The sequence below is a fragment of the Emys orbicularis genome, chromosome 22, assembly GCF_028017835.1.
Source record: "Emys orbicularis isolate rEmyOrb1 chromosome 22, rEmyOrb1.hap1, whole genome shotgun sequence".
NCBI classification, from domain to species: domain Eukaryota; kingdom Metazoa; phylum Chordata; order Testudines; family Emydidae; genus Emys; species Emys orbicularis.
This window is the reverse complement of record NC_088704.1, coordinates 652146-679909: the sequence shown is the minus strand read 5'-3', so window position 1 is coordinate 679909 and position 27764 is coordinate 652146. Positions and strand designations below refer to the sequence as shown.

Genomic DNA, 27764 nt, shown 5'->3' with positions numbered 1-27764 from the left:
TAAAGACTAAACAATAATAAATAATCTTGCTTCTGGCCTTGCTTTTAGTTTAAATAGGCTGAATAAGCAAGCAAAAGAATGTAAGTGAAAGCACAAGGCTGCACTCCCCTCCTTCTCTCCCCTTGCCCCCCAGAGGGTAGCCTTACCTTTCAGTAACAAGAGAAGATAAGGGGGCTAATCAGTTGCTATGGTAACCAAGCAGCTGGAGGAGCAGGGAAAGTGTAAGGAGGAGACACAAAGTCTGCAAGAAAGTGATCATGGCCAAAAGTAACCTCGCTCCTTACCCCTCCCATCAGGTACATAAGAGGTGGGCTCATCGCCCCCAGACACAAGACCCCCCAGAACAGAACAGGACCGTATATTGGGAGGGGCACTACAAGTATAATTAAGTTTACCAGTGGGGCGGAAGCAAATTCCATTCCCTCTCTACACTCTCCCTTAACCCGTATGGCTGGAATTGGTTCCCATTCCTCTTCCCCCTTCATTAAATCACAGGTGGGTATTCGGTGAGTGGTTACACCTCTGTTCTGGATTATTAAACATTCACATCCACCGGTACCATTTACCTTTCCACATTTTAGCGTTGTTGATTTCTCTCCATTCCACCATCCTTTGAATTTTGTTTCTGTAAAACAAATAACATCATTGTTTCCTGTTTCTCATCTTTTGTGTGCTTGTACCTCTTTATTTGTGTACAATGAACCCACTCCTGTTGCCAGTAATAGTAAACTGGGCCCTAATTGGTTAAGGACCAGGTAAAGGCCCTTCCATTCATGAATGGTGGTGTCCTGGAATCGTAGAATCATAGAAGATTAGGGTTAGAAGAGATTTCAGGAGGTCAACTAGTCCAACCCCCTGCTCAAAGCAGGGGCAACCCCATCTAAATCATCCCAGCCAGGGTTTTTATCAAGCTGGGAATCTGGTATATCACTCAATCACCCACTGCAGTATATTGTGTTCTCCTGGTAGATTATACCATGTTTTGACTTTTGCTGCTCCTTGCTCATTTTGCCAGGCCACTGCCTGCTGCGGTTAATTAGGCTTAAAACCCATTCTTGTGTTAATCCATGTGTAGTAATCTCTCCAGGTACTGGAGTAAGCACAATTTCCCACTGTTCCATTGGCCTTCCCATAAGAGCTTCATGGGGGGGGAGAATCCTATACCTTTTGATTCTCGGGCCCGTATTCTCATTAGAACAAAGGGTAACAATTGTGACCAATTTTTCCCTCCTTTTTCTACCCCCCTTCTCAATTCACTTTTAATAGTGCGGTTCATGCGTTCCACCTGTCCCACAGCCTGCGGGTGATAAGCAATATGGAACAGCTGTGTGATTCCGGTGAGTGCTGTGAGCTCCCCCATCAGATCTGATTGGAAAGCAGCTCCTTGGTCAGAGTCAATTTATTTTTGGAACCCCCCAACAAGTAAATACCTTATTGACCAGATTTTTAGCTGTCACCTTGGCAGTTTGGTATCCTGTTGGGAATGCCTCCACCCACCTGCTAAAAGCATCTACCACCACCAGTATAAATGGATTTTTTTCCCCCCCATAATTTAATGGTAGGGATCCTACATAATCCATCTGTATCCTTTCCCAAGGTCCCCACGGGACTTGTCTCATTAAGCTCCCCCCAACCACCCTGTGAGCCTGTGACATTTCCCACCCCCCAAGGAATTGTGCAGCATGGCTGGCATCCCACACTGTTGCACTCTACTCTACTGTCTTAGCTGCCTCCAGAAAGTATTTTGATGCGATACATGAGGGCATCTACCAGTCTCTGCGCTGCTCACTATCCCCACTTTTGGTGGCTGTCTGGCCCATTGTCTCCCAGTTCTCTTGCATTATCACAGTGGACAAATGGGTCCTGGATGCTATCAAACAGCTACACACTAAAGTTGCTCTCTCCCCATCCCAGTCCCTTTTCAGGGACCCGTCTCATTAGAGGATTCTCAAAATAGAGCCCATACTACCCCCTCATCTAGGGAAGGGCTTTTACTCAAGGTACTTCTCACGCCTAAAAGAAGGGGGGCTGGAGGCCCATGCTGTACCTCAGGCAGTTGAATGTCTTCAGCGCTCAAAGTTCAGGATGATCACCCTGGCCTCTGATACCCTCCCTCAACTGAGGTGACTGGTTTACGGCCCTTGATTTGAAAGAGGCATACTTTCATTTGGACATTCCCCTTCTCTCCCCCCCCCCCCCCCCTCCAAAAAAAAAGGTTCCTCCTGATGGCCCTGAGGGTCTTTACAAAAGCGCTTGTAGTGGTAGCCAAGGCAGACCAACATTTTCCTACCTGGATGATTGGCTGCTTATGGGATGGTCATGTCAGGAAATGTAAGCAGCAGCCCCTGCTGCACGTCAGCTCCTTCATTCCTGAGATTCCAGCTAAATTTAGACAAGTCAACTTTAACGCCCACGCAAATCATATAATTAGTCGGGATGGATCTGAACTCATTCATAGCAATGGCCTACTTCCCTCATGGCAAGGAATCAGTCTTGAAGTATCTCATTGCCCAGCTTTGTCTCAGTCCTCAGACTACAGTATGATCCTGCTTGGTCCTGTTAGGTGCACACTGCCATGTGGTTTATGTCACCCTGTTTGCACGGCTGCACCTGCAGTGCCTCCAAACATGGTTAAGGATAGTCTGTGTCCCAGTCAGGTACTCATTGGACAAAGTTTCTCTTCTATGGAATGTGCTGGTGGGACAGCAGAGACATGGTTTACGTGGGAGTCCCTTTGTTCCCGTGCCACGTACAAAGAGCACATCTCTATGACCAGACAGCCCACAACTCCTTGTCCCCAAAAGAATCTAGGCTGCATATCAACCTGCTTGAGCTTCAGCCAATTCACAAAGCTTGCAAGATGTTTCTACCCATTATCCAGTCTCCACACATCCAAGTGAAGTCAGACAATATGAACACAGTCTAACATAAACAAGGAGAAGCAAGATCCACCCCATTCTGCAGAGAGGCAATCCAATTTTGGAATTGGTGCCTCAGGCCACCAGATCACCCTCTCAGCAGTACACATTCCAGCAATAATAACTCCCTCTGCAGACATTTCTATGTGGATCACGAGTAGGAACTCCTACCTGTTGATAGTGTAGCGCATTTTTCAGCAAGAAGGTCCTATCTTAGGATCTCTTTTTGACCCAGCGGAACAAGAAGTGCCTGTCATACTGCTCCCAGGCTGCCCAGGACCTCAACTCCAAGGGGATGACTTCCTGGTACAATGGTCAGACCCGTTGATGTATGCCTTCACTCCATCCCCCTGGTACCTCGTGTACTTGGATAAAATCAAGCTTGTTGGGGTGACAGTGATCCTGACAGGCCCCTAGTGACTGAGGCAGTTCTGGTTCACCACCATCCTAAAGCTAGCTTTCCATCCATGTGTCCACCTACAACCATTCCTGGGCCTGCTGTCCCAGAACATGGGCAGGACAAACCACTCCGACCCAGCTTCCCTGCATCTGGCAGCGTGGTTTTTGGATGGACAACAAGCATAGAGAGGGCATGCTCTCAGAATGTTCAATCCATCCTAAACAACAACAGCAGGAGACCCTCTCAGTGGAATAGCATTTACACTGAAGTGGATACGATTCTCCCTTTGGTTCTGGAGTACCACTTACATCCTGAGGCATCGGGAATACCCCTCGTACTGGACTATCTTCTCTCACTGAAAAAGTCAGGCTTGTCTATGTACTCCCTACGTGTTCCACACGGTAGCTCTCCGTGCTTTCTAACGCCCTAGTGGAGGGGTGCTCAGTCTTTACCCATCCTACTACTGTGAAATTCCTGAAGGGCAATATAAGGACAGTCCCATCCTATTTCTTTCCCCCCCCCCCCCCCATTTCCCCCTCCAGTTTCAAAACCTGTCCCTGTCAGGGCGCTGAAGATTGTACTTTCAGCTCTTATGAGACCACCATTTGAACCTTTGGTCTTCTGCTGTCTCCTCCATCTTCCTTTGAAAAGTTGCCTCCTTGACAGCGATTACCTTGGCTAGAAGGGGAGAGAAGGTTGGGGCCCTTATGTCACACCTACCTTATACAGTTTTTCATAAAGACAAGGTTCTTCTTCGAGTGCTTGCTCATGTTCATTCTGTTGTAGGCATGTGTGCTTGCCACATGCACCAGTGCCAGAAGTTTTTTCCCTCAGTAGTATCCATAGGGAACCGGCTCTGGTGCCCTCTAGAGTGGTGCGTGTATGCTCTGGTATAAGGGGCACCACTGGCTTCCCCCGCCCCCTTCAGTTCTTTTTTTAACCACCAGTGATGGTGCTGGAACATTCCCTTGCTGCAGCAAGCTTTACCTTGTTATACAGTTAGTGTTCCTATTTGTGATTATACTGTATATAGTTTTTTAGCGTTTTTCTGTTTAGTTTTTAATAGTTCCCTTAATGTTTAGTGTAGAAATAGTCCCCTACAGGACTTAGCCCAGGGATGGGACATGCCCCGGTCCCCGGACTTCGAGCCTTCTGACTGCTAAAAAAAAACTATGCCTATCAGTGATCCCTACCAAAGCTGTCTGAAGTGCTTGAGGGAAATCCACGTAAATGACAAGTGTTGCATCTGTAAAAGTTTCATGCTGCGCACCAAAAAGGAGTGGGACATTCGGCTTCAAGCACTCCTTATGGAGTCGGCCTCCGAGCTAGCCAGATTGGACTCAACCCTGAGCACTGCCATGTCAGTGCAGTGTGTGCCACCAACCTCTGGGACCTCCCCATTCCCAGCGTCGGCTAAGAATCAGAAAAAGCCTGGGAGAGGGCAGTATCATATATCCCGTAAGAGGAAGGAGAGAGCCGGAGGCGAGCAAAGACTTGGGTGAGGCAACTCACCCCCTCTGTAGCCAGGCTCTAGTGTCCACAGAGCTGTCAAGCTTCCTCCGAGACCCGCCCGCCACCCCAGGAAGCGGCCCTTACACCTTCCAGGCCACTTACGCCTTCCGTTGCCGCTGACGCCTGCCAGTGAGGTTGCCCGTTCTAGGGGCAAACCCACCGTGGGGGCCCTTTTAGCGATCTCTGACTCCGCAGCACCGATCCCCGGCAACGCCGCAGGTGGCATCCTGCCAGCAGTCTCCAGAGCAACGCCGCCAGCCCTCCAATATCAGTCAGATTACCTGCCAGAGTTCCCGGCTCCACTCCCTGGACTCTAGGCACTGCTGTCTGGATCCCGATGTTGATCACCAGCTGTCTGGCGGGGACCGACAGAGGTGAGTCGCCAGTCTCCAGAGGCCCAGCACCGGTCCCCTGAGCATCTGCATCACTCTCGGGACTCACAGCGCCAGTCTCCGGAGTCTCGTCCCCAATCTCCAGATTGTCGATACAGGCCTCCAGCGGCCCATCGATGATCTCTGGAATAGAGACGAAGGTCTCCCTGCTCCTGCTCGAGGTCAATAGAGAGGCACCACTCTCAGAGTGCGAGGCGTTGATCGCCGCATTATGCTCACTAATCTGCCATCACCGGAGACACAACACCAGGTGTCGACATCCCAGCACTGGTCCCCAAGAGAAGAATGTGGGGACGGCCAGCATGGAAAGGACAGACAGGTGGAAGCAGTACCTCCTTGGTCCCGGAGACAAGTTTCTTCCTCCTCAAGCTTGGAAAGCAAGGAAGGTGCATTGCCTGCGGGCCAAATCACCCACCGGAGGCATCAGGATTCCCCCTGGTACCGCCTGTGAGCGCATGAGCTCCGTGGCAGTTCTGGAACCCCTGGGGGCTTCCTCAGATTTTGGAGCATGTGCACCGGTCAGTCTCAGAGATATCTGAGAAGTGGTTGGTGACAGTCTCCCGCCCGCCCCCTGACTCAGAGGAGGAATCAGAGCAGAGTCCCCAAGAGCAGCCAGCCTCAGCCGAGGCTCCCCTGGCAGGGAAAACGGAGTTGACTGACCCGCCTATACCTAACTCCTCATCCTCTTCACCTGATGAGGTAGTAGCAAGGCCTTCATCAAGAGCTACTTAAAAGGGTGGCAGTAAACCTGGAGCTAGGGGCCAAGGAGTTGTTGGAACCCTCCACACTATTCAACATTTTGAGTGCAGCCGCCCCCTCTTAAGATGGCCTTACCCGTCCACGAGGGAGTGGTAAAACTGATCAAGGCCTTGTGGCAAACTCCCTCCTCCCTGTTCTCCATCTCCAAGCGGGTGGAGCGGAAATATTATGTCCCCGGCCAAGGGCTTTGAATACCTTTATACCCACTCCTTCCCGAGCTCGCTGGTCGTATCCACGGCCAATGAGCGCGACAGACAAGGGCAACTGGGTTTGATCCCTAAGAACAAAGAGATGAAGAAGCTTGATCTCTTTGGCAGAAAAATGTATTCAGCTACCAGCTTCCAATTGAGAGGGGCCAATCACCAGGCCCTACTTGGCCACTATGACTATAACATTATGTTTATAAAACGTTATAAAATACTTTGATCGAACCAACATGTACAAGGTAATGGGCAATAACTAGCCATGTCATAATCAAGTAATTATGTCAGAGGGGCTGTTCGTAACTTGTTTGTATCAGGGTATAAAAATGCATCTCAGAGGGAGTGTGTTTGTCTCGCCTAGGGAGGAACAGAAAGTTCTGCCGTTCAATGAGCTAATTCATTGTTACAGGCATACATGTATTAGTGGTCCAGTAGAGTGTACGGGATACTAGTACCGTGCTTCATCGACAATAAACCTGGCCTGGTGCTTTCATACCTTGACGGATCTTGTGATCATTGGGTGGTTTGCTCGAGGGCTGCTGTGCCAGCTGTCTGCGCAGAGCTGGGGCAGCACACAGGGAGAACACAGAGAAAAAACACATACGCAGCCGAACATCTGACCACACTGGTGAACCATGACCGCTGATTTGGTAAATAAGCAAGCTGTCCTCTGTAGGAATTGCAATCTAACATAACATAAAAAAACAAAGCTAGGAAACTCCCTTATCCCCTCCCTGCAAATCCCCACAAAGTTGGATGAAATTTGGACCTGCTGGATTACCAGCAGGAGAGACCCATATGAATTTTAAAAAGACGAGGGCAAGACAGTGGCAAGGACTGCCTTCCAAGCAGCCTCAGACGTGGCGGACTCTGCAGCCAGGACTATGGCTTCAGCCATTTCCATGAGGCGCGCGTCTTGGCTGCAATCGTCTGGGGTGTTGGTGGAAGTAAAGGAGTCAATCCAGGACCTCCCCTTCAATGGCCTGGCACTGTTTTTGGAGCGGACAATGGATTATATGGCCCGAAAGATTCTAGGGCTACTTTGCACTCCCTGGACCTTTACACAACAGCGCCCGCAAGAAAGTAATTCAAACTGCAGCAGACCCACAGATTCAGGAGCCAGTCCCGATCAGAGCCCTTCTGTGAAAAGGGCAAGGGCTTTAAGCGCCGACAAGTCCAACTGCCAGCCGCCTCGGCTCACTCGAGCTCCACCAGCTGCATAACAAACAGGTATTTTGAGGGTGTGGTCGAGGGTGACCTTCTAACCGGTATCTTGGAAAACAAAAGGGGTGTTGGATCCAACTGTTTATTGCCCTACCTCCCTGCTTGGACTTCTATAAGATTAGACCAGTGGGTGCTCAGCACTGTGGCGGGGGGGTATACCCTCCAATTCCTTTCTATCCCTCCCTCCCACCCCCGCTCCCCGTCCCTCTTCAGGGACCCTACTCATGAGCATCTGCTCGCTCAGGAGGTGCAAGGCCTCCTGCGGGTGGGAGCTGTGAAGGAAGTTCCACAGCATTTGAGAGAGAAAGGGTTTTACTCATTCAAATTTTTTATTTTACACCCCATCCTCAACCTGCAAAGCCTCAACAAGTATCTCAAGAAGTTGAAGTTCAGCACGGTCTCCCTGGCCTCCATCATTCCCCATCAATCCGGGAGACTGGTACACTGCCTTCGATCTGAAAGACGCTTACTTTCATATTTCAATATTTCACGGCCACAGAAGGTTCCTACATTTGTCATCGGGAACGCCAGTTTGCAGTGCTCCCATTTGGCCTAGCGATGGCGCCAAGGATATTTACAAAGTGCACGGCAGTAGTCTCAGCCTACCTCAGATGTCAGGGTATCCAGATCTACCCGTACCTTGATGCCTGGCTCATCAAGGGCCGCTCTAGGCACCATGTCCAATGCAGTTTCATGACACTGCGAGCCACCTGTCAAGCACTGGGCCTGTTGATAAACGAACAAAATTGAACATTGGTACCGGTGCAGAGGATAGAGTTTATCGAAGTGGTCCTCAACTCTACCTAAGCCAGAGCGTTCCTGCCAGAAGCCAGGTTCAGGGCAATGTAAGATCTGATCGCCCAGGTCACTGCTCACCACAGCCTGAGTCTGTCTCAGGCTATTAGGGCACATGGTGGCATGCACTTACGTTGTCCAGCACACGAGACTCTGGCTCCAACCTCTCCAGATGTGGCTGGTATCTGTCTGCTCCCCGGCCAGACCTCAACTGGACAAACTTCTCATGGTCCTGCCGCGGATACTCACCTCTCAGCAGTGGTGGTGCAACCCGAATCCATGGCCCACATTGTCCCTGATTTTAGATGCATCCAACCTCAGTTGGGGAGCGCACCTCGGTACACTCAGAACTCAGGGGCTATAGTCTCGAAAGGAGCTGTCGCTGCACATAAACATCAGAGAGCTCAGGGCCATCCACCTGGCTTGCGAATTGTTCCTTCCCCATCTGTGCAGTTGTGTAGTGCAGGTGCTGACAGACAACATGGCCTCCATGTTCTGTCAACAGACAGGGAGGAGCTCAATCGTCAGCCTTTTGTCAGGAAGCTCTTCCTCTGTGAGACGTCTGTATCCAGCATGCTACCCACTTGGAAGCCTCACACCTCCCGGGTGTCCGGAACACGCTGGCGGATCGCCTCAGCAGGTCCTTCTTCTCTCACCTCGAGTGGTCCCTCCACTCGGAGGTCGTCAGGATGCTCTTCCAGAAGTGGGGAGCTCCCCAAGTGGACCTGTTCGCCACCAGACAAAACAGAAAATGTCACCAGTCCTGCTCTCTGCAAGGTCTCGACAGTGGCTCGCTATCCAATGCCTTCCTCCTGTCTTGGTCAGGTGACCTGATGTATGCCTTCCCACCAGTCCCACTCATTGGCATGGCCCTCTTGAAGATCAAGAAGGACAAGGCACGAATCATTATGATCGCCCCAGCTTGGCCACGCCAGCATTGGTTCAGCATGCTCATGGACTTAGCGGTGGCAGCCCCGTGGGCACTTCCCAGCTGCCCAGACCTACTCTCTCAGAATCACTGACAATTTCTGCACCCAAACTTCACCTCTCTCCACCTCACAGGGGGGTTGCTGAGTGGCTGAATCCCAAGAAGCAAGTCTGCTCTAGTCAGGAGTAGCAGGTCCTCTTGGAAAGCAGAAAACCCTCTACCAGGGCGACATACCTGGCAAAGTGGAAGCGCCGCTTCAGCTGGGCGTTGGAATGGAAGACCCAATTCCCCAGTGGGATCTCAACCCAGTCATCTCCAGACTCACTGGCTTTCCCTTCGAACCTCTGGCTTCCTGCTCTGTTTCACACTTGTCATGGAAGGTTGTGTTCCTTGTAGCTATTACCTCAGTGAGGTGAGTCTCCAAGGTTAAAGACCTGGTGTCAGAGCTCCCGTATGCGGTATTCTACAAGGACAAGGTCCAACTGCATCCCCATCCAGCATTCCTGTGCATGGTGTCGCAATTCCATGTCAACCAGGATATCTTCCTCCCCATGTTCTGTTCAAAGCCTCACGCATCCAACGAGGAGAGGCATCTGCACACCCTAGATGTCAGGTGTGCCCTGGCTTTCTACCTGGAGCGCACCAAGCCCTTCGTGTCTTCTCAGAGGATTTCAGCCTGGATCACCACCTGCATCTGTATTTGCCATCTGTTATGCCCTCAGTTGGAGGCACAGGTGCAGGCATGGACCTATTGAAGAATTTCCAGTCCCGGGTGCACATTGCACATGCACGCCCACAGTAAATACCCATAGAGCAGTGGTCAGCAACCGGTTGATCGCGATCGACTAGTCAATCCTGGAGACTCTCCCAGTCTATTGCGATCTCCGGTGGTGCATTGGGTCTGCCACTAAGGCAGGCTCCCTTCCTGCCCCAGCCCCACGCCACTCCCAGAAGCGGCCAGCGGCCCAAAACGCCTCCGTGGCCTTGGGGGAAGTGGGGGGGTAGGAGTCTCCGCGCACTGCTCCTGCCTGCAAGCACCGCCCCGCAGCTCCCATTGGGAAACTGTGGCCAATAGCAACAGAGAGTCCTGTGGCACCTTTAAGACTAAACAGATGTATTGGAGCATAAGCTTCCATGGGTGAATGCATCCGACGAAGTGGGCATTCACCCACGAAAGCTTATGCTCCAATACATCTGTTAGTCTTAAAGGTGCCACAGGACTCTCTGTTGCTTTTTACAGATCCAGACTAACACGGCTACCTCTCTGATACTTGTGGCCAATGGGAGTTGTGGGGGCGGTCCCTGCAGAGAGGGGCAGCGTGCAGACTACGTGCCCCCTCCCAAGGGGCCGCAAGGGCGCGTTGGCCCATTCCAGGAGCGGGGTGGGGCCGGGACCACCCGAGGTAAGTGCCGCCCACCTTCAAGGGCAGGTTATGAATAGCTCTGCACCATTAAGACCAGGAGTAGCATAAGTACAGCAGGACTAGCATTTGTCTTCCACCACCCAACCTGCAGCCTCCCAGAGCCAGCAGCCCATGTCCCCTCATGCACCCCAAGCTCCTGCCCCAGCCCTGAGCCCCCTCCCAGAGCCAGCACCCCATACTCCCTCCTGCACCCCAACACTCTTCCCCAGCCCGGACCCCCCTCCTGCACCCAAACTCCCTCCCAGAGCTTGCACCCCTCATGCCCTCCTGCACCCCAATCCTCTGCCCCAGGCTCAGCCCAGAGACCCCTCCCACACTGCGAACCCCTCGACCCCAGCCCAGAGCCCGCACCCCCTCCCGAACCCCACCCCGCTGCCCTAGCCTGCTGAAAGTGAGTGAGGGTGGGGGAGAGTGAGCGAGCGGGGGGGAGGGGTGGAGTGGAGTGAGCGCGGAAGGGGCGGGGTAGATCCTGGGTTGCCCTTAAATTCAAAAAGTGATCTTGGGCGTGTAAAGGTTGGAGTCCGCTGCCATAGAGACAACACATCTTGCAGAACTCCAGTTACTATAAGTAACCTTTCTTTCAACAACGAGGCCATCCTACAGCCCTAGTCCCTGTTCTGATTTTAGATATATTTTGAAAAATATATTTCAGAGAAGTACCTCCACATCCACTCCAGAGCAGCAAGTCAAGCTAGAAGACATCCTTCCGTTGGCATTCACCCGCCTTTGTGAACCTAAGGAAGCTTCATACAGCCTGATCAAAAAATATGTGTCTCAGTATTACCCCAAACTCAAGGTGGATGTAAGGTAGGTGCAGGTGGTACATATTGGTAATGGGTGTCTCTATCACTGTTTTGAAACACTAATTTCCGTTGGTATTCCCTCTTCTGCTCCTTTAAGGAGACTGGCATTTTTAGCTCAGCATTGTAATATCCTTCTAGAAGCTGAGAATAAAATGCTTTTTCCTGTGACTTTTTTTTTTTCTCTGTGACCCATATGAAACTCCTGATCCCTAAGGTTGAATTGTTCATATTGCACATCCACCAATAACATAAATGTAATCCCTTTAGTTTTTGGGATATGAATATTTACAGGTTTCCTCTTGGCATCTTATTCCACTTCCTTTTTTATGCTTTAAAGGGCACACAGCCTGCCAGCTAGTTCACCCATGTGGATGGTTTCAAAAAATGTGATGTTATGTACAGTCTTTTAATTGGTGAACGTAAAGAGCCTTCTGTCTATTGACTGATTGGTGAGTAAGTCACCCACCTTGTCCTGTCTACAAATTTGCTTTACAGTTGTTTCAATTTAAAAGTTTGACTCATGAAACTTGATCTTTTCTGGATAAACTGTAGAACCAGAAGACAATGTCAATTCACCTTTAAATAATGTCCATTACTCCTTGCTCATGTCACTTGCTGATAGTTACTCTCATGCCCTGGGTAAAGTGTCATCTCTCCACCTCCCCTTTAAAGCTATATTGCCCATCTTTTTCAGACCCCAGCTGTTGAAGAATGCCCTGCAGAGAGCAGTAGAGAAGGGCCAGTTAGAGCAGATCACAGGCAAAGGAGCTTCTGGAACATTCCAGGTCAGAGGCCAGAGTTAGTCTTACTTCACCTTCTGTTGTTGTTTATACCATACATAATCCTTCTATTTTCTCCCCCATCTGATTTTATTGGGCTGCAACCTTCTCTGGCAGCCTATCAAGTAGGATTTACATGCAACAGTTCTCAGATTGTGGAATATTAGGATTCTTAGGTTGGTCTACATTTTTGGAGCAGGACACCTAGCTATTCTTGCTGAGATTTATAGCCTGTTTGTTGTCAGTAGTGCTCCACATGCTGCTTCAGCTCTGACTCACTAGAGTGATGAGGCAGGATGGTGGGGTAAGTGTTTGGTTTGGGTTTTTTTTAACATAAATACTTTTGCTAGGTGTGTGCATGTGTCCCACTCATGGCAGAGGCATAAGGAAGTCTAAAGCCAATGGCTGTCTGGTCTGTGGGATGGAGGAAGGTCATGGCATGTTAATTTGCCTGTGGTGTTAGTTTCTTCAACTCAATATAAATCCTAAGACTGGAAGGGACCTCGAGAGGTCATCTAGTCCAGTCCCCTGCACACCGTACAGTACTAAGTATATTAAAAATATATCTCCTGTGTATCTTGGAGATGGGACAGTGGCTCCAATAAACAGCATTTCTGGCCAATTGACTAAAAAATCTGTCTTCTCCTTGTGGGTGGGAAGGAAGTATTCCCTGTGCAATGTTTTAATGTAACGTTTTAATTCCCTGTGCAACGTTTTAATGTAGCTCCTGTGCTAATGCAGGAGCCCTGGCTCACCTGGTGCAGAGGAGTCTTGTCCCGAGCTGGTTTGGGAGAATTTTGTCTTGATTGCTTTTCTCTTCCTTCTTGGAAAATAGCTGAAGAAATCAGGGGAGAAGCCCCTACTTGGTGGGAGTCTGATGGAAGATGCCATCCTGTCTGCTATTGCTGCCATGAATGAACCGAAGACTTGCTCCACCACAGCTCTGAAGAAGTATGTCCTGGAGAACCACCCAGGGACCAACTCCAACTTCCAGGGTATGACTCCAAATCTTCATAGCTGTTAGTTTCACAGAGACTAAGCGAGGAGTCCCAAAAGCCACAGAATTCTCTATACTCCCTGTTAAAAATGTAACTGTTTTACTTACCGGGGCCAGGCAGCTGCTTAGCACTATCCTGTGTGAAAGAAGCACACTACAGAGATTCCCAGGATTTTAAAGTCCCATTATTTCCATTGAGTTCCAAGGCTTATAGCAGCCTGGTCCATCTGAACCATAATGGATTCTTGTCATCTTGCTCTAAAGCCCATTTCTAGGGGAGGAGAATAGTTTATTAAAGCAGTCTATTAGTCTAGATAGTCCATTCTTATTTGTCTTAAGCCAGTTGAATTGATCTTTTTTGACAAAGAGTCCTGTGGCACCTTATAGACTAACAGACGTATTGGAGCATAAGCTTTCGTGGGTGAATACCCACTTCGTCAGATGAATGTAGTGGAAATTTCCAGAGGTATAAATATGCAGGCAAGAATCAGTCTAGATTATACCTGCCTCTGGAAATTTCCACTACATTCATCTGACAAAGTGGGTATTCACCCACGAAAGTTTATGCTCCAATACGTCTGTTAGTCTATAAGGTGCCACAGGACTCTTCGTCTAGATCTGTAAAAAGCGACAAACACGGCTACCCCCTGATACGTGATCTTTTTTGTTACTTCTGGAAAAATTCTCAGAGACTATATAGCTCAACAAAATAAATTCAGTTCCAAATTTACTTCCTACCCGGGGGTGTTGCACAATCCTAGCCCTTGAAGCACCCATGCTTCACCTTGAGCAGTTTGCTTGTTTGTGCTACCCCCACTTCTCCATATTTTATAATCTTAAGTCAGATAGATAACTGCTTGAGGCAGAGACTGTGTGTTAGTTGTACTTGAAAGAGGCATAGCACATCTTGATTGCCAGAAACAGTATAAATATCTTTCCATGGGATATTATAATTTGATTGTGACTTGTAAACCATTCTGTATTAAGAGTAGTGGTGATGCCTTAGGGACTCAAAGGTAGATTTCTTTTCTAACCGTTCACTTGCAGAGGAACTACAGTATGTTGTGTTGATCTGAGCACTTCTGGACAGTGTGATTGTTTGACCTGTGCTGGCAGTCATATGAAGCAGATGTCAACTCACTGCCAGACCCAGAAGCAAATCTCCAGACACATTAGCATTTTTGGTTCTTTGTTTCAAAATGTTTGTGATGCTTGGTGTCTTCCTGTAATGCTTACAGGAGACAGGGCCAGAGATAGCCCATCTTGTACTCCCCATCTGCATCAGCATAATCAAATATTTGATTCAGGGCTCTCTGATCCATAAAGGGGCCTAGTAATGAGGGCAAAAGGGGATTGGCTAAGGCTACTGTTCTTGTCATTCAGAGATCATGATGTCAGGTTCTTTTTCAAGTAGTGTCCTATGGGTGTTCCACTGTAGGTATGCTTGCGTCCTGTGCTGCTGATCCGTGAACAATCCACTGCCTTTTCAGTTCCTTCTTTCCATCTGTGGCGGTCGCTGGAACACTCATATCTCTTGCTCAGCAAGTGATCCTGGTAGTGGTAGTCTTCCTGTAAATAGATTGTAGATAAGTGTAAATAGTTAGTTAGCATAAGTATAGTAGTAGTTAGTTTTCTGGTAAACACTTGCCCTGTGGGGCTTTCCCACCTGAGCCCCAGGACATGCTTCGGTCCCAGGGCTTCAAATTGTGTGGCGTGCCGCAAGTACATGCCAGTTAGTGACCCTCACAAGAGCTGTTTAAAGTGCCTCGGAAGGGGTCATATCCAAGATGAGTGCAGATCTGTAGGAACTTCAAACCAAAAAAGAGAGAGACGATCAATTAAAATTCCTACTTATGGAGGCAGCACTCCATCCCACTTCAGAGTGGCAACCTAATCCAGCACTGAGTGCTTCCTCTACCAGGAGCACGTCGACGGCCATTCAGAACACCCAGCATAGCATGGGCTCCCCGGCGCCGGCCTCCTCCCGACACTGGTATGCTTCTTCGGCACCCAAGAAGTCAGCGACAATTACACAGTACCTTTTGGGAAACAAAGTCTGAACGAGGGCATTCCCCCTGGAGAAACATTATGGAGAGAGTGCGATCTGTGGTGGTCCACTCTCAATTGGGTGCAATTCAAGTGGCTCCGTTGACTCCGGCCCCGGGAAGGGACACATCGAATCCAGTACAGAGGGACTTCCACGTAGGGTGAACCAAGGAGGGGACACACCCCTGGCAGCAATATTGACGAGGTGTACGAGGCAGTGCAGAACCTCCTAACTCTCCCGGCACCACCTTCCTTGCAGGCCTCGGTTCAGGGGAAAAGTCAGGCTCCGCAGGGGCCGGCCCAAAGAGGGCAAGCGCCAGTCCTGGGGCAAGCCCACGATAATGGCAAGGCACCGGCCCCCATCCCGCTCATAGTCCGGAGACTCAGCACCAAGGCCACGCTCACCGCACCGGTGCCACATCTCCATCGCGGCAGGATTATTTGGCGCCATGAGGCATTGCCCTGGTTGCCTAGAAGCGGGTCCTCAGTCTCCGAATTGCAGGTGGAATCATATGCCTTGTGAGGGACTGGACCCCAGGCAAATCAGAGACTCCGCATTGATATGGCCTCAGTGGATGATGTGGACCCCTTGGCTGCACATGGTTCAGGGCTCCCATGGGGGACATTCATTCTCTGCACTCTCTGAGACGAGGGCGTCTCCATCGGAAAGAGGATCTGTTCCTGGTGCAGAAATCAGGGACCCTCCTGCCACACTGGCAGGAGACCCACCAGGGCCAGAGGAGGTACAGGCACTGGTGGCAGTCCAAGCCACTTTCTTATCTTCTCCTGACAAAGTATTGATGGGTATGGCCATAGCCCCGATGCAGGATGACACCAAGAGCTCCTGCGTCAGATGGCTCAGAACCTTAACTTCCAGGTGGAGGAGATTGCTGAGTCAGCCCTGGCTTTGGTAGACATTTTGACTTCTTCAGGGCCAGCAAGAGTTGCCTTGCCCCTGAACAAGGCCATCCTGCAGCCTATAAGGGCATTGTGGCCTCTCTCCAGCCTATGGCCAAACAGGTGGAGAAGTAGTATTTCATCTCCCATAAGGATTATGAACATCTGTACACTCATCCTCCACTGGGCTCCTTGGTTGTCGGTGTGGCCAACAAGAAGGAGAGGTAGGGGCAGCAGGGTCCATCACGAAGGCTAAAGAGGCCAAAAAGCTGGACCTCCTTGGGAGGAAAATTTACTCCACGGGGGCCTCCAGCTAAGAATCGTGAGTCACCAGGCTCTATTTAGTCACTACAATTTTAATTCCTGGTCGGTGATCCAGAAATTCAAAGAGCTCCTGCCATCTGAATAGGGCAGAGTTTACAGCCATGGCAGAAGAGGGCAGGGCCATAGCCTTCCAAGTGGTCCTAGACGCCGCAGATGCGGCAGCCTAGGTGATGGCCACCGGAGTTGTAATGAGGAAAAGTTCCTGGTTTCTGTTGTCGGGCCTCCCCTATGAAGTCTAGCAGACAGTCCAGGACCTCCTGTTCAAAGGGTGATCCTTCCTTATTTTCTGAACAAACAGATGCCTGGCTGCATAGCCTAAAAGAAATCATTGGGCCTCCACAGTCTGACCCCATCCCGGAAATACTATAAGCTGCAGCCCATGGGCTGTTTTTTACCAGTCCCACCAGAAGCAAGACTTCTAGCAGAGGAGGAATAGGGTTTCAGGAAAAGACAGGCCCCTCACTCCTCTGCAGCCTCAACATCTGCACCCGCGAAACAGCCATCAGGCAATAAGCAAAACTTTTGAGGGTGTGCCCGAAGATGGTGCACCAGCCCAGAACCTGGATCTTACCCCTATGTTTGTGGACCGTTTGTCCTACTTTTATCAGGCGTGGGGCAACATCACACAGTGCTTTGCACAGTAGTAGTGTGATACACCATGCAGTTTTTTTTTTTTTCCTCCCCTCCTTCCAACCCCTCTACCCCATCCCTCTTCAGGGACCTTTCTCATGAAAATCTCCTGGCCCAGGAGGTGCAGTCACTCCTAAGGGTGGGGACAGTGAAGGAGGTTCCCATGGAGCTAAGAGGCAAGGGGTTTACTCCTGCTACTTCCTGATCCCAAAGTCCCAACAGGGATCTCAGGCCTATCCTAGACCTCAGAAACCTCAACAAGTTCTTAAAGAAATTCAAGTTCCACATGGTCTCCCTGGCCTCGATTATTCCTTCCCAAGGTCCGGGGGACTGGTATGCCGCCCTCAGCCTAAAAGACGTGTACTTCCATATAGCTATCTTCCGAGGAACAGAAGATACCTTTGGTTTGTGGTAAACCATAACCACTATCAATCAGTTCAAGTTCTACCCTTCGGCCTATCAACAGCTCCAAGAGTTTTCCCAAAAATGCATGGTGGTGGTGGCAGCCTTCCTCAGGAGGAGAGGGGTGCAGGTCTATCATTATCTGGACGACTGGTGGGTAAGCAGTTGGTCCAAGGTACTAGTGGAACAACATGTGGACTTCATACTGTCTACTTTCAAGAGCCTGGGACTCCTGATCAGCGAACAGAAGTCCACCTTCATGCCCGTCCAAAAGATAGAATTCATAGGAGCAGTCCTCGAGGTGAATTGGGCAAGGCCTCACTACCGCAGTCAGGGCCATCTCCGCTCTTATACAAAGCCTGAAAGTGTGCCCCACCACCACAACAAAGAACTGTCTAAAGCTCCTGGGGAATATGGCCTTTTGCACATATGTGGTGCAGCATGCATGTCTCAGACTCCACCCTCTCCAACTGTGACTGGCATCAGTATACATACCAGGTCGACACCTGCTAGACAGAGTGGTTACTCTTCCTCTGATGAGACTCAAAGCCCTTCAGTGGTGGCAGGATAAAGGCATAGTGTGTGCTGATGTTCCCTTTGCAAGACCCACACCTTCAGTAGAACTGGTCACAGATGCCTCAGTTATGGGGTGGGGACCCCAGCTGGGGCCTCCCAGGACACAGGGTCTCTGGACACCAGAGGAGTTACACGAGCAGATCAACGTCAGGGAACTGGGGGCAGTGCACCTTACCTGTCAAATGTTCTGCCTCAAGCTCCGAGGCAGATCTGTGTCGGTCCTCATGGACAACACCTCAGCAATGTTCTATATAAACAACAATGGGGATCCTGATCCTCTCACCTGTACCGTGAGGCGTTGAAACTCTCGGACTACTGCTTAGCCCACTCCATTCACCCGGAGGCTGCTTATCTTCCGGGCTCGCAGAACGGGCTAGCAGACTATCTGAACAGGTCCTTCACCAGTCATCACAAGTGGTCTCTCTAACCTCCATCCTGGAGGCTATTTTCTGGAAGTGGGGATTTCCCCAGGTGGACCTGTTTGCAATCAGAAGCAACAGGAAATGCGCCCAGTTCTGCTCATAGCTGGGGCACAGCCTGGGCGTTCTCTCGGATTCCTTCCGTCTGCCATTGGGGGGGGGAGGAGCAGGCTTCTTTACACCTTTCCTCCCACACCTCTTATCCACAAGATGGTCCTCAGGGTCAAAAGAGACAAAGCACACATGATTCTCATAGGGACGGCATGGCCGCACCGGTGTTGGTTCACAACCTTGCTGGACCTCTTGATAGATACCCTCGTTGGTCTTCCATTGTGGCCAGATCTTATCTCCCAGGACCACGGCCGCCTGCTCCACCCAAATGTGGAATCCCTGTATCTGACGGCTTGGCATCTTTGTGACTGAGCGAAACAGAACTGGGATGCTTGGGCACTGGTTCAAGCAGTCCTTATGGGTAGTAGGCCATTCTGATAGAAAGCAATCAATCTAGCAAAGTGTAAAAGGTTCTCACTCTGGACACTTCAGAAAGGGGGTCCCTCCCTTGGAGGCCACACTCCCCTTTATCCTGGACTACCTGCTCCACCTGAAGGGGGAAGGTCTTACAGTATCTTCCATCAGAGTCAGCATTCTCCTCTCCCCTCTTCCTCCCCCCCCCCCCACCAGTGAACAGCAGTGTCATAAACATACAGCTAAGGGTCGCATAAAATCCCTCCTTTACCTGTAAGGGGTTAAGAAGCTCAAATAACTTAGTTGGCACCTGACCAGAAGGACCAATGGGGAAAGAAGATGCTTTCAAATCGGGGGGGGGGGGGTTGGTTGTGCTCTTTTTGTGTTCCCACTTGAGACAAAGAGAGAGACCAAGCAGGTAATCCAGCTCCTACTGAAATGATGCATCTAAAATTCCAGAAATTGTAAGTAATAGCAAGGAAATGCGTTAGGTTATCTTTTGTTTTTAGCTTGTGAATTTTCCCTAGCTAAGAGGAAGGTTTATTCCTGTTTTGTAACTTTAAAGTTAAGCCTAGAGGGGAATCCTTTGTGCTTTAAGTCTTTTTATTACCCTGTAAAATTACCTTCCATCCTGATTTTTACAGAGGTGCTTCTTTTGCTTTTTTTTATAATAAAGTTCTTCTTTTAAGAACCTGATTGGTTTTTAAGTGTCCTAAAACCCAAGGGTCTGGTCTGTGCTCACCTTAATAACCTATTTGGTTGGTATATTATTCTCAAGCCTCTCCAGGAAAGGGGATGAAGGTACTTGGGGGGACATTTTGGGGGGGATAGGGCTCCAAGTGACCCCTCCCTGAATGTTTGTTTAAATCACTTTGGTGGTGGCAGCAATACCGTCCAAGAACAAGGAAAGGAATTTGTGCCTTCGGGAAGTTTTTAACCTAAGCTGGTGGAATATAAGCATAGGGGGTCTTTCAGGCGGGTCACCACATCTGTACCCCAGAGTTCAGAGTGGGGAGGGAACCCTGACAGGCATATCTGTGTTCTCCAACCCCATTAGCTCTTGGTTCTTAAAGGGCTTGGAGCACCTGTATCCGCAGGTGCACCAGTCTCTGCCTTACTGGGTTCTCAACCTGGTACGATCTCCATTGACTGGGCTGCTGTTCGAGCCATTAGCAACATGTTCCTGTGTTAGACCTGCAGCAGGAGTCTCCCTACGAGATAGGGGAGCAGGCAGATACTGGACACAGTGTTGGTATATAATCCACAAATACTCTTTGTTGCTTACAAAATAAACCATTCACTCCACATTCATAACCCAAGCATACTACACCAGAGTCTGAAGATCAGAATTGAAGTCCCGGTGGCCAGTCAACGTTCAGCCCGATCACAGGATGCGGGGAGCCAGCATTACCACATCTTAATCTAAACAGGGCTATGGAGCCATGAACGACTCCAAATTGCGAGTGTATCGAACATCCTTTATAAGCCACTCTGTCACATCATCAGTTGTCTGGGCAATTTCAAAGAGACAGTTCTGGGCAAATTGCCAAAACCCAAGATGTTTAGAAACCATCCCAGGCCGAAGTTGTTCCTCTATCCCCAATTCTTGTTTACAACTGCAGCAGGTACATTATCATGGCAATGCCCCTAATGTTATTTCCTTATCTGGTATTTCTTCATCTTTCTCATAAAGTTATTTTTCACAAACAGCTCTTGACTGCTTAAAACCTCAAATTCTTGCTTCGGTTGTCAACACACAACTCACGTCAAGCACACTTCATCCACACTAGGCCTATTACATGGAGATATATATATATATTCCTGAGATAAACACTTTGTAGAGAATTGCCGGGGAGGGGGAGAGACATTAAAGAGTGCCGGATTTCGAGACTGAGTCTTAGTGTTGGGGGAGTCCTTTATTTGTGGAATTTGTAAGGGGGAAAAAAAAATACGCATGAGCGGGGGGGATATCACATGGAGAACTACAGTCAGTGTGTGTGTGTGTGCGCAGTGTTGTTGTAACAATGTTTAAAACACTGCCTAAGAAGAAAAGTAATGGGGTGGGGGCGGCACCCCAGTGGATTAAAGTTAAAGCCCCTTCTCTGTTAGAAAAGGAGATTGTTGCATTTGGGACGTGCCCTTGGATGGATGGTGCAGTGGAGCCCGGTGAAACAATTGAGAACTTAGAAAACATGTTTGAGAAATATGTACATCTGTACATATGCCAGGAAAAAGCAAATGGCTGTAGTGTGGCTGTTGTAGCAGGCTGTAAAAAAGGCAATTGTATGTAAGGGGGAAATCTGTGCAAAGTTACAGACACTACAAGAGAACTCTAAAACTGCCAGGAAAATTTGTAGCGGGAAGCAAGACACGCACAGATAATGCAAATCCAGTTAGACCAAATGGGGAAACAAAATAGTGAACTGGAAAAGATTAAGGCAAATAAGGATAAATTAGAAAATCAAGTGGTAGGAATGAAGGCGTTAATTCGAGAACTGACTAAGAAAAAGGAAGAGGAGATTGTAAGTGCTTCTCACAGTTTGTGTCAGAAAACCATTGCAGCATTAAAGAGAGAATTGAAAATGAAGGGACTACAAGTGGTGGCTGTGTGCCAAGGAGACCAGAGATTGGGATTTCAGTGAAAAGTGCAATGGAGACGTTTGGTATGGAGAAGATCCGGAAGGGTGGGGGGGAGTCAAAAGGAAAAGCCTCAAGAGGGGCTTTATACTAAGCTGAGGGAAGAGATAAGAAACTGGCCTGGAGAGCCTAAGCCAGAAAAGTCGGTTGATCTCCTTTCTATCACTGCTACAGTTAGGGATGCAGTGGGGGATATACAGTCAGAACAGACACAAATAATTCCTGCGAGTTCATCAGACTTACAGTTGATGGCAAAGTCATTAGACCTAGTGAATATGAAAAATCTAGTTATACGGCTAGTACAGTGGGCAGAGTTAAGAGGAATGGAGAATTTAAATATGAGTTAATTTTATAGGTTGATCAGGGCAGCTACCACTGGAGAGATTAGACAGGCAGTAGATCGAGTGAAAAATGCTTTGGATAGGCAGCCAGAAGCACACCGGCAGATATTGCAGTTTATTATGTTGTTAGGGAAAGAGATAGGTCAAAGACCTATGAAGGTGCTATCCAGTGCAGATTACATGAAGCCTGGGGATTCGTTCAGGGATTACCTGTTAAGTAGAATAATGTTGGGGTTATTGGCTGGAGAGATACAACTGTGACTAACCCCAGGACAGAGGTTGCCAGACACATCACAGCTGATTCTTTAATGTCAGTTTATTTGAATCAGAGGGAATTTTGGAATGATGTGTTTGAGGGATTGGATAGGAATATATTAGCAATGTCTACTAGTTTGGTGAACCAAGCAGCCCAGGACAAGGGGTTAACTATTATGGATGAACTGGAGCACTGGATAATGTGCCAACGAATGATGAAAGGTAGAAGTATTGAAACCCAGAGTACCCTTTGTTGAAGCAATAACGTATTCAAATGAGAGTGCTTATAGATTAGAATTCCGTGAGAGAGAAAGAGGCTGTGGTAGAGGGTGGAATAATCAGAATGAGCCCCAGAAGGGAGTAGGTGTGATTTGAAATATTGCTTGGAGGTATTTGAAATTGAGGGGAGTAAATATGGATAAGTGGAATGGGAGACATACTGATGAGTTAATCAAAGAAATGCAAAGGATGGAAGAAGAAATGTCTAAGGAGCAGAAAAGAGTTGCAGCTGTGCAAGTTGAGGATTCAGAGAAACCTACCCTATAGGGAAGCCCCGATGACAAGTTGCTCCCATGGGAAATGGGTCCCCAGGAGTGGGAGATAACTAGATTAAGATGGGACTCGAACGGGAGGCCTAGGATAACTGTCATTGTGGGAGATAATGAACCCAAAGATGACCTATTGGATAGTGGGGCTGGTGCAAATATTGTAAATAGAAGTTGTGATTTGACTTGATATGTGTCTGAAACCATTACAGCAGCCTCCTTTATTGGGGAAGGAGTGACAGGAAAGATATATCATTCAATAGAAATAGCTATACCCAGAGAGAGAGTGGGGGATTTTTGTTGTAAAGAACAAATGCTTCAGATAAATCAGGCAGCTGAGCCACTAATAATAGGTTTCAGAGTAGCAGCCGTGTTAGTCTGTATCCGCAAAAAGACCAGGAGTACTTGTGGCACCTTAGAGACTAACAAATTTATTAGAGCATAAGCTTTCGTGGGCTACAGCCCACTTCTTCGGATGCATAGAAGGGACGCCTTTTTTTGAAGAGGAATTGGTTGGGTTTGGATTTAACTAATGGAGTTCTGTGGCGTGTGCCCGGCTTGACGGAAGGCAGCCTGACAGCAGGGTACATTCCAAGAATATGTGCTGCAGAAGCAGTGGAGGAGATTACACTGAATCAACAGGATATATGGGTAAAGGAGTTTCCTGATGGATGGACTAAGAATAAAGTAGAATGTGGTAAAATTAAAGCATGTGTTAAAATTGTGGGAGATGACGTGCCACCACAGAGACAGTATAAATATTCTGTGCAAGCAGAGGCAGGAATTGAAAAAATAGTTGAATCATTAGAACAGGGAGTGCTTTGAAAAGGGGAATTCTGCATACAGTAGCCCAATTTGGCCCGTACTAAAAGCTTCAGGAGATTGGAGATTGACAGTGGATTTTAGACAAATTAATAAAGCTCCCCCCGCAACATCCCCCCCATGGCACCAATAGTAGCAGATCTACCTCAAATGATGGCATGAATACAGGGGGCCCCTAAATGGTTCTCTGTTATAGATTTGGCAAATTATTATTTTTTTGCCATCCCTCTGCACCCCGATCCTTGGGCCTGCTTTGCATTTACCTTTAAGGGACAACAGTAATTATTCAAAAGAATCCCCCAGGGTTTACATTGTGCCCTGGCTATTGCACACCAACACGTCGTGCAAATGCTGGATCAGTTATCCAAAGAGGATCGGGAAAATGTCACCTCATATGTAGATAACATATTCGTTTGGGGGGAAACACTGAGGCGGAGGTGACTAAAAAGGTGTTGAGACTCGTCCAGGAAACCGGTTTTAAGGCTAATAAGAAAAAGCCTAATTAGTGCAAAGGAGGGTGAATTATTTGGAGGTGACTCTAGGGGAGCAAGGAATTCAGATAAATCAATAAAAGGTGAAGTCATTGATGAATTTATCCAGGCCAGAGGACTCTCATGCATTGAGGGTAATGTTAGGAGGGCTTAACTATTTAAGGAAACACATTTGGAATTTTGCCATTATAACTCGACCCTTGTGGCATTTATTAAAAAGAGAAAGTAGAATGGGAGTGGGGGCCCGAACAAGAAAAAGCTTTCTGTGATTTAAAACAAGCTCTGGTACAAGCCCCAGGATTGAAATTCCCCGAGATAAACAAGTTGTTGTTGTTGGCGACCCAACAGGGACTTGCAGCAGTGTTGATGCAAGAAATGGACAAGGGGAAGTCAATACCGATTGCCTATGAGTCTAGAAGGTTAAGCCCCACGGAGCAGCAGTTTGGAATTTGTGAAAGAGGAACATCTTAGGCCTGGGACTGTTTCTAAACATCTTCGGTTTTGTTAATTTGCCCAGAACTCTCTCTTTGAAATTGCCCAGACAACTGATGATGAGACGGAGTGGATTATAAAGGATGTTCGATACATTCGCAATTTGGAGTTGTTCGTGGATCCAGAGCCCTGTTTAGATTAAGATGTGGTAATGCTGGCTCTCCGCATCTTGTGATCAGATTGAACGTCGACTGGCCATTGGGACTTGAGTTCTGATCTTCAGACTCTGGTATAGTACGCTTGGGTTATGAATGTGGAGTGAGTGGTTTATTTTGTAAGTAATAGAGTATTTGTGGATTATATACCAATGTTGTGTCCTGTTATCTGCCTGCTCCCCTGCCTCGTAGGGAGTCTCTTGTTGCGGGTCTAACACCTTGATTTATTTATCCTGGAAAACCGCCCTTCTGGTGGCCATCACCTTGGTCAGGAGGGTTTCAGAGATCTGGGCCCTCACTCCGAACCAACCTACATGCTCTTCTTCCAGGACAAAGTTTGGCTTCGTTCACACCCGTCCTTCCTTCCGAAAATGGTCTCCCATTTCCACAGTCGTCGAGACATCTTTCTTCCAGTCTCCTTTCCTAAGCCCCATGTAAATAAAGAGGAACAGAGGCTGCACTCTCTGAACATTAGACGTGCTCTGGCCTTTTATGTAGAGAGGACCAAACCCTTTCGAAAGTCCACCCAGCTATTCGTTGCCGTTGCAGAAAGGATGAAGGGCAACTCAGTCTTGGCACAGAGGATCTCTTCCTGGATAATGTCCTGCATCCACATGTGCTATGACCTGCCGAAGTTGGCTCCCCCACGCCTAACGGCACAGTCCACGAGATTGCAGGCTTCATCAGCTGCATTCATGGTTCATGTTCCGGTTCCACCACCTGACTGACTGCTTGGGAATCACCTATATTGGAACGGACATAAGCAAGCACTCTAAGAAGAAAAGACTTATTAACCTTTCCGTAACTGTTGTTCCTTTCATGGAAAAGACTGATGCCTCCATTCATGCCCTGAAGGATTCTCGAGCCACTCTGTTCGCTGAGCATCTACGCTCAAGGACAAAAGAGGAAGTTTCGTCCACAGCCCCAGCGCAAACCATGCACCTCCCAATATCTGGCTTAACGCTACTATGAGCCACAGACTAAAAGAAAAAAATTTCAAGATGTAAACCACACCAATTGTGATGTGTTGGTCATGGTGTCGACAGACCACTCCTCGCAACTGCTACTACCAACCATCACTAGCCACCCATTTGGCCACCAGTTGGCAACGTTCCGCAGCACCTGGGAACCCATAACATTGGTCTGATGGGTCCTAGAGATCGTTCACAATGGATACTCTATCCATTTTACCTCCCTCCACAATGCCCTTCCCCTTCCTTTCTCACGAGTTTACTATGACAAGAGAGAAATCATCTTCTCCCGTTAGGAGCCTGAGAACCAGTACCTCAACATCTACGGAGCAAAGGGTTCTACTCTCTCTATTTCCTAATTCCCAAGAGGAAGGAAGGTTGGAGACCCATACTAAACCTCAGAGCTCTAAACAAGTTTGTCAAAGCTCAAAAATTCAAAATGGTCACTGTAGCAACAATCATTCCATCATTCGCATAGGGAGACTGGTTTTCGGCCCTCAACCTTCTGGACACCTACTTTCATATCTCAATCCTTCTGACTCTGATTTCTTAGATTCATTCTAGGACAAGACCATTACCAGTACAGGATACTCCCCTTCGAGCTATCATCGGGCCCAAGAGTATTTTCCAAGGTTCTCTCAGTAGTGGCCGCACACTTCCACTCCCATGGGATCATGATTTACCCTTATCTGGACGATTGTCTCCTCAGACCCCAGTATCTCCAAGAGGCTCACCAAGTCACCAAAGCCGCAATGCACTTGTTTACGGACCTGGGTTTACAGATCAACACCCCAAAATCAACCCTTGTTCCAGTGCAACACCTGGAATTCATAGGGGCCGACCTCGACTCCTTACAGGCCAGAGCACTCCTACCTCCACAAAGATTTCTTTCTGGCCACACTCAGAGATTGTTCAAAACAGCCCACAATTATCAGCCAGACACTGCCTTAAATTACTGAGGCATATGGCAACAGTCACAGTGGTAATACCACCCGCCAGACTTCACATGCGATGCCACCAGATATGATTCAGCTCGGTTTACAGACTAAACCGGGACAGACTAGACAAACCCCTGTCACTACCCACCAGGATCAAGAACTCCTTAGCCTGGAAAGATCTAGTCTACATTTGCAAAGGGATCCCCTTATCACAACTCCCACCCCCCGTTGTTGCTTTTCACTATCGATGCATCACTCATAGGGTGGGGTGCTCATCTAAACCTCACCAACAAGGCAAATGGTCACCCACAGAGATCTCTTAACATCAACCTCCTCAAGCTAAGGATGGTCAGGAATGCCTGCCCGCACTTCCTCACGCTGATCAAAAGATCGCACACAAGAATCCTAACAGAATGTAGCCTGTATGTCACTCACTCACTCACTCACTCATGCCCGTCACCCCAATCGGGGTATGGGCCGCCAACCACAGATCTCCAGAGTCCTTTATCCTGGGCCATTTGCTCTAGCTGGTTCCAGGTATAGCCCATTTTTATGCTATCAGCCTGAAGGTCGCGTCGCCAGGTGTTTCTTGGACGGCCTCTTTTCCGCTTGCCTTGGGGGTTCCACCGCAATGCCTGTCTAGTGATGTTGGTTGGCTGCTTGCGTAGTGTGTGTCCTATCCAACCCCACCTTCTCCTTCTAATTTCTTCCTCTGCTGGAAGTTGACGGGTCCTCTCCAAGAGGTAGATGTTGCTGATGGTGTCTGGCCAGCGGATCTGGAGAATCCTTCTAAGGCAACTATTTATGAAGGTCTGGATCTTCCTGGTGGTTGTTTTAGTTATCCTCCAGGTTTCAGCTCCATACAATAAGACTGATTTCACGTTGGAGTTGAACAGTCTAATCTTTGTTGCCAAAGACAGCTCTCTAGAGCTCCAGATGTTCTTGAGCTGTAAGAAAGCTGCTCTTGCCTTACCGATCCTTGCTTTGATGTCTGCGTCCGTGCCACCCTGTTGGTCGATGATGCTGCCTAGGTAGGTGAAGGACTGCACTTCTTCCAGAGGGCTTCCATTCAGTGTGACTGGGTCATTACTGATGGAGTTAATCTTGAGGATCTTGGTCTTGTCCTTGTGGATGTTGAGGCCAACCTGTGATGACGTGGCTGCCACTACGTTGGTCTTCTCTTGCATCTGCTGTTTGCTATGCGAAAGGAGTGCAAGGTCATCG

At 48.6% G+C, this 27764-nt stretch overlaps 1 protein-coding gene across 7 annotated transcripts in view; it reads left to right on the top strand.

The window, feature by feature from the left end:
* Nucleotides 1-27764, top strand: part of HP1BP3 (heterochromatin protein 1 binding protein 3) — an 86005-nt gene that overhangs the window by 44232 nt on the left and 14009 nt on the right. For all 7 annotated transcript variants that reach the window (XM_065421204.1, XM_065421200.1, XM_065421201.1 and 4 more), the window contains 3 exons: nt 11208-11362; nt 12053-12143; nt 12973-13132. In XM_065421204.1, coding sequence (XP_065277276.1) covers nt 11208-11362; nt 12053-12143; nt 12973-13132 — 406 coding nt within the window. The remainder of the gene's footprint in view (nt 1-11207; nt 11363-12052; nt 12144-12972; nt 13133-27764) is intronic.